The sequence below is a fragment of the Lupinus angustifolius genome, chromosome LG11 (assembly GCF_001865875.1).
Source record: "Lupinus angustifolius cultivar Tanjil chromosome LG11, LupAngTanjil_v1.0, whole genome shotgun sequence".
Taxonomy (NCBI): domain Eukaryota; kingdom Viridiplantae; phylum Streptophyta; class Magnoliopsida; order Fabales; family Fabaceae; genus Lupinus; species Lupinus angustifolius.
The window spans coordinates 31933752-31941450 of record NC_032019.1 but is presented as its reverse complement, the minus strand read 5'-3'; the positions used below and the strand labels follow the sequence as shown (position 1 = coordinate 31941450).

At 34.5% G+C, this 7699-nt stretch overlaps 1 protein-coding gene across 1 annotated transcript; it reads right to left on the bottom strand.

Annotated features, from left to right (window-relative positions):
• Positions 5311–7232, bottom strand: LOC109359916 (putative late blight resistance protein homolog R1B-17). The gene has a single exon (XM_019604611.1). The coding sequence runs from the start codon at positions 7213–7215 to the stop codon at positions 5311–5313; it is 1905 nt and encodes a 634-aa protein (XP_019460156.1). The 5' UTR covers positions 7216–7232.

Genomic DNA, 7699 nt, shown 5'->3' with positions numbered 1-7699 from the left:
TATTTACTCCCTTTCAGGTTCATTTTATTAACAAACCAAACTTCTTCCTTAAGGAAGGTTGGTATTAAAGAATAAATAAATTGCGGAAATATTAGTGACAGTAAATAAAAGTTAGTAAGTTAGTTTCATCACTTTTGTATATTAAAAGGTGTTTTCAACAAATAAATTTATTGATAACCTTTTACTATTTTACAATTTACACCTCTTTCAAGATTCAATTGTAGTATAGTATAGGGTCATGTCGAACCACAAGGAATTTCCTAATAAAATGAATCATATGAATATGTCAAAGCACATATATTGACTAAACATATTTTGATGATTTTTTGTTGTTTTGCAAATAAACAATTTAACAAGAAAAATAAAACTAAATATTAACAAATTCTTGAGGAGAAATGATAATCACTTATATTTATTACTAAACAATATTACGTCCACAAGATACTAGGTTGTCACACCCTAATTTTGGCTACTCTAATATTGAAGTAGTAATGAATATAAGATCTTAAGAAAAGTATGCTTAACTTGGCAAATAAACTAAGTAGTACAACTACTTCTTAGTTTATTTGTTAAGTGTTTGAGACAAGTAATTTTATGACTTGAAATCATTTTTTAGAAGTATGCTTAACTTGACAAATAAACTAAGTAGTAAAACTACTTCTTAGGTGATCAATCTAAAAAGAGCATTAAGTACTTCTCAAACAAGTAAAATTAATCAAAGCATAAACTTGAACGATTAAAATTCAAATCTTTTAGAATATAAGAAGAAGTAGAAATACATAACCATATTCAAAAGAAATTGTTTGGAGCATGAGCCATCCATCCAATGATGGGATGCTTTGAGTTCCAAATGAGATTACAAAATTGATTTTTGCATCTCATTTGCCTTCTCCTTTTCTCCTCTTGAATTGTACACTAAAATTCCAAACTTACTTGACATAAAGCTTCTAAAAACTAAGAACAAGAAGAGAGAATTTCAGAGAAGAATTTCTAGTGAGAGATATGTGAATTTGATATGGAATTGATTCTGTTTGCTCGAATGGAAGGTGCCTATTTATAGAAATTATTTCTGGACCGCTGAGTTGCTTGTTAGCCCCGCTAAGCAGCTGACCAAACCCTTCAGCACGAGTTGGTCCCTTGATCAATTAGCTTAGTCACTTCCTTATGCTTGACTCATCAAAGCTAGTTGTGAGCTATGAAACCAGCTATTGTGAGCTACTCTGAAAAGCCTATGGTGGGCTACTTGAGGTGAGGTCATTGGTGACTTCATGGTTTGCTTGATGGTTAAGTCAGGTCTGGGTGCACACCGCTTAGCACACCTATTGCACCGCTAAGCTGCTTGTTCAGCAGCTTTGACTGTGCTGGCTGGGACGTGGCCTGGTGCTTGCTGATCTGGTCAGGAGTCTGGTTCTCTGCTAAGCTGCTTGGTTGGACTGCTAAGCTGCTTGTTCAGCAGCTTGGGCATGTGCCAAGCTTGTGTCTGACCGTGTCAAGCTGAATTCTGACAGTGCCAGGACTAGTCTGGTGCTAGGCTGAGCGACTAAACATGTCCGCTAAGCTTCTTGCTTAAGCAGCTTGGTCCAGGTCAGCTTAGCGTAGGTTGGTCCACGCTTAGCTGCCTGGTTGAGCACCTTGGTTTTTGATTTCTTTGTCTTTTTTACCATGAGTATTTTTCTCTTCTTTTCTTCATTCTAAATCCTACAAAATACATAAAAAAGAAATACACATACAAATATACAAGATTGTGAACAAAGAATACCATTCTTGAATGTTTATTTTTAGATGGAATGAATATCCTTTGAAATGAATATATCCATGAATTCAAATCCATTCATTACTAAAGTTATCTATTGGATATATTCATTTAAATCCATTAATTCTGATAGACAGATTTGGATGTATTTAATTTTTTTGAATTTGGATGAATTGTGGATAATTTTGCTACATCTAATGTATGTCTTAATTTATTCTTCTTTCAATTTTTTGTTTAGATTGGTCAAATTTAGATTTATGTATATTGTTTTAGGAGTTTGAATGTTATAATGCTCTATAATCAAGTCAACATAGAGAATTATTTGATATTTTACTTTACACTACTTAGAGCCTAAATTAAAGTACCATGTAAAGGAACGAAAATTTGTTGATCTAAATCATATCTCATATGTTGTCTTATACCTATGATAATAAAACAAAAAGAATAATAATAATGAAAGTTTTAATTTTTTTTGTTAAGCAAAAGAATTCATTAATGAGGTGTTTACCTAATAAAAAAAGAATATAATGAAACTCTATCTCTTAGTTTTTATTACAAATAGTCATAATACAAGACTATGGATTTATACATCATTGTGTGAAAATAAGTGAGTGTGGTCCAACACTAACTATAAATCAAGTCCAAGATCTAATTTACATTAAATTCAATATACTTGCAAATAGCTAATCTCCTTTCCTAAAAATAAAGACTCATTTCTTATCAACCAGATAGACCACATAACAATACTTTATAACATTCTCCAATAGTTATTTCCCTTTGGACTTTCGCATTTGAAATCGTGAATCTTGGCCAAATGATGGAAAAATGCTACTCTCTCCATATTGAGGGAGATACATGCAATATATATGACAATAATAGAAAGCTTGAAATAGCCCAAGTTAAAATGGAGAAAAGAAATAGAAGTTTTCCAATAACTTGAAAATATGCTACGAACATTGCCATGAAGGTGCAAGTTGATGAGTCATGGTTATGGCATCAAAGATTTGGCCATCTTAACAATCAAGCCTTAAAGCTATTATAACATAAAAGAATGATGAAGGATCTTCTGTGCATCCAAGAGAATGAAGGAGCTTGTGAAGGATGTGTACTTGGGAAGCAACATAGACTACCCTTTTCAAGTGGGAAAGCTCTCTAGAATGACATGAGTGAGTCTACATTATAAAAGAAAAATCAGAAGTCTTTGGAGTTTTCAAGAAGCTCAAGGCCTTTGTCGAGAAGCAAAGCGAGAAACATATAAGAGTACTCAGAAATGATCGTGGCAAAGAGTACAACTCTCGCAATTTTGATAAATTTTGTGAGGATGAAAGCATAGAGCGTAAACTCACACTCAATTACACTCCACAACAAAATGGGGTATCTGAAAGGAAAAATCGCATGGTTATGGAGATGGCTAGATCGATGCTCAAGGAGAATGGTTTGTCAAACACATTTTGGGCCGAAGTAGTTTACACAGATGTCTACATAATGAACATATATCTAACAAAGGCAGTCGAAGGTAAAACTCCTGTAGAAGCTTGGAGCGATAGAAAGTCATCAGCTAAACATCTAAGAGTCTTTGGATCCATCTGCTATATGCATGTCCCAAAATAAAATAGGCCCAAACTAGAAGACAAGATGATAAGAGGCATCTTCTTAGGATATAGCACACAATCAAAAGATTATCGGATATACAACTTGGAAATGAAGAAACTTATCATCAACTGAGATGTTGAAGTTGATGAAAGTGTCACTCGGAACAAGAATCAAGGTAAGATTAAGAGACACAACATCTCCATACTAACACAATAACCACAAGTAACAAGGGAAGTAGAATAAGCAACAAAAGATCCAGGTACGCCAACTACACTCCCACATGAACAATCTTCACTAGAATCTTCTCCGAGACGAGTAAGATCTTTGGTAGATATATATGAGACATACAACATAGCCATAGTTGAACCTGAAAGCTTTGAAGATGCATCAAGGCAAGACGTATAGGTCAAGGCAATGGAAGAAGAAATAAAGATTATCGAAAAAAATAACATGTGGGAGCTAGTAGATTGTCCAAAAGATAAAGACATCATTGAAGTAAAATGAGTATATAAAATAAAGCTTAATCTTGAAGGCACTATATAGAAGCACAAGGCGAGACTAGTAGCTAGGGGCTACTCTAAACAACCAGGAATCAACTATAATAAGACATTTGTACCAGTTGCTCGTCTAGATACTATAAGAGCTCTAATAGCTCTTGCAGCAGAAAGAGGGTGAAATATTTACCAACTAGATGTCAAGTCTACATTCCTCAATAGAGTACTTCAAGAAGAGATCTATGTGGAGTAGCCACAAGGGTTCATGAGAAAGGGCAACAAAAGCAAAGTACTATGATTGAAGAAGGCTCTATATGGCTTGAAGCAAGCTCCTCGAGCATGATACAGTAGAATTGATCAGTACTTCATCGATAAAAGATTCAGGAGGAGTAAGAGTGAACCTACACTATACATTAAGACCCAAGGTCAATGTGATATTTTAATAGTTTCCTTGTACATATATGATCTTATATACACTAAAAACAATATAAAGATGATAATAGAGTTCAAAGAAGACATGATGAAGACATTTGAGATGACAGACCTAGGCTTAATGCACTACTTCCTCATATTTGAGGTAAATCAAAGAAAAGAAGGCATATTCATCTCATAGAAGAAATACATAAAAGAACTACTAAAGAAGTTTCAGATGCGTGAATACAAACTAGATGCTAATCCGCTCGTGACTAATGAGAAACTACAAAAGGACGATCTCCACAGGCAGATGCATCTCTCTACATGAGTTTGATCGAAAGTCTTCTATATCTTACTGCCACAAGACCAGATATCATGTATACTACAAGTCTTCTATCAAGATTCATGCAAAGTCCAAGTCAAATTCACTTTTGAGTTGGAAAAAGAATTCTTAGATACTTACAAGGAACAAAAGAGTTTGGTATACAGTATAAGACCAACACCAACTCAACATTGCACGACTACATTGACAGTGATTAGGCAGGTTCGATAGATGACATTAAGAGCACATCAGGTTATGTCTTCTCACTTGGATCAGGAATATTCTCTTGGGCATCTAAGAAGCAAGCAATCATTGCACAATCAATAATATGGGAGATTGAGAGTCGAAGCTAGTCATAAATTTAGTCATTTTAATGTTTTTATGTCAATTCAATGCATGCAACAATATAAACTATAGAGTTTTATAGTGTGGATATGTACAACAAACATTATTTAGGTAATACAAAAGAGGGCTTCCAACCTCAAAAATTAGAAAGCACACACTGTCCTAGGGTAAGAGATTGGAATCATGTAATAATAAAACAAAGATACAATTGCAAAAAAGAAAACAATAATATGAAACACAATTTTTGAAGACAAAGGAAACCACACAGCCATAAAAATATTAGGAGTATTGAAATGAAAGGAAAAAAGCAAACTGAAGTTGTTGGTAAATACTGAATGTAACGCCCTTCAGTATATACCACTTTATTCTGTCAAGATTGGAAATTTTTGTTATTGATGAGCAGCACCATAGACAGTGAGCTTACATTCATCATTCAACACTAGATTTTGGAGCTTTTCAACAACTTCTTGTGAAGACCAGAAAACCTGCACTTCTTTTAAGGTCTTCAGGGACTGATCATTAGGGATATTGGTTGAGAATTCACACCCATTTATGACCAAAAGCTGAAGCGCAGGCATTGCACCTTGGCTCAAATTCCAGCTAACAATATCCAGATCTTTCATCTTAAGCACTTGGAGTTGTTGGAAACTTTCAGAATCACTGCATTCTAGTTTAAATCTGTTAAGCTCATCTGAAATATATTTTCCTGATATTTTCAAGTAGCGGAGTTTAGGAAGGCTACCCAAAATATTTACGGTTTCAGACAAATAGAAACCACCAACCAATGTTATCTTGGTAATGTTTGGTGGGAGTCCTTTAACACTTCCTAGAGGTTGATCCACATAAATTACTTTCATGGTACTTAGATGCTTTAAGCATTGGAGCCTTTGCAAATATTCAATGGAAGTACCGGGACTAAAAAAATTAACTCCCAGTTTTCTTAGATTGGGGAACTTACCTTCTTCCAATTGTTGCACAGTTTTTTTATCTAGACAAACAACCGAGAGGGTTTTCAAATTGAATAAGATCTTTCTCCTAGGAATATCTGAAAGTGTTGCTTGTGATCCTGACATATGTAGATGCCTCAGTCTCTCCAGCTTCCATATTCCTGGAGGCAAGTCGAATAATTTCGACCCCCTCAAGTCCAAAGTTTCTAGATTCCAAAGATCATATATTGAACTTTTTAAGAAGAATGATGAGTTGTCTCTTGTTCTTATGTATCTTAGATGAATTAAGTCCTCAATTTCATCAAGCACAAATGATGAACCTTTCACCTGCCCCATATCCAACAATCTTAACAACTTGAAATTCTTCTGAAGCCATGTCCTATATTCCAGAGCATCATAGTTGACTTTGTTGAAGCTGAACAAGGAACGAGTACTTAAATGGTCACATGATCCTTCCAACATATAATGATCAGTGCGACAATGGAGAGACAGTCTCCTAGGTTTGCCTTCTTTTGAAATGTTGATATTTGTTCGAACTTCCAAAAAGTTATCATCTTTGCTCTCATTAATACAAATTTCACGTAGAAGATCATGGATTCGGCATGTTTTAACACCTCCGTCAGTTCTTCTACTCTCCACTCGGATCAAGTTACGACGAATAAGCTCTTCCAAGTATTCTTCAGCAACATCCTCTTGACTCATTATGTCATCTTCTGGTATGAACCCTTCAGCTATCCATAATTGGATCAATTGTCTCACATTAATCTCATAGTCTTCGGGGTAAATTCCAAAATACAAAAAACAAGGCTTATATTTTGAAGGTAATGTTTCATAGCTGAGTCTCACTATCTTCTTCACTACATCATCCTCCTCTACATTGGTCCTTCGTTTTTGCACCTCCTCCGCCACTGTAACCGCTTCTTCCTTCTTCGCTTTTGAAGATTCACCTTCAACAATGTTGTATTTGTCTTTGTTGTCATAGATATCCTTGATTTTGTCCTTGATTGTCTCTATTTGTGTGTCCACATTATGAAGCATTATTGCATGATCAAAGCCATGGAGGAATTGATCGAGCAAGCCTCTTCTTCTGTGAATGACAACATCAACGATGTACTTGTCGATGACATCCTCAGCTTCATAGGTAACATTTTTGATTTGGTTGATCACAGCTTTCACTGTTTCAAACTCATCTTGCTTCCCTTCAGAGTCTTTGAGGAAGCCCTTAATCCTTTCTAGCTCTTGCTGGAACAACTTTACTTTGGCTTCTACACCATAAAGAAGTTTTGCTTCACTCTTAAGTATATCGGACAAGTTCTCCAACAACAAGTTAACTACGGTATCCATCATCTCGATCTTTTCCTTACGAATAATAAATTAAGGATTTAGTGTGAAGAATAAGAACTAAGCAGAAATGATGTAATAATTGGTTAAGGTTATAACAGAAGGGATAGAGAGAACAAAGGATAGTTAAGGGTATATAAACGATGTAAATAAATGAGTCCAATTTGACTTAAATATATTTCAACTCAATTCCAAAATTTGAGTCAAATTGAATAGTTTCCAAATTTTAATCGAGCCAAATTTTTATTAAAAACATAACTCATTTTAAATTCAGTTTGAGTTTCGAGTCGAATAAATCCACCATAAGCTGAAACAAACTAAATGCAAGCATTATATGTTCAACTTGTTGTGACAGCTTTTTTATAGGAATAAGGATCTCTTGTTTTAATGTATGTCCTAAAGTTTGTCCCGTGACAAGAAAACATGTTATATTAATTAAGAAAATTAAAGATACATTATTTTTTTATTTGAAACATGTTATATAATTTGG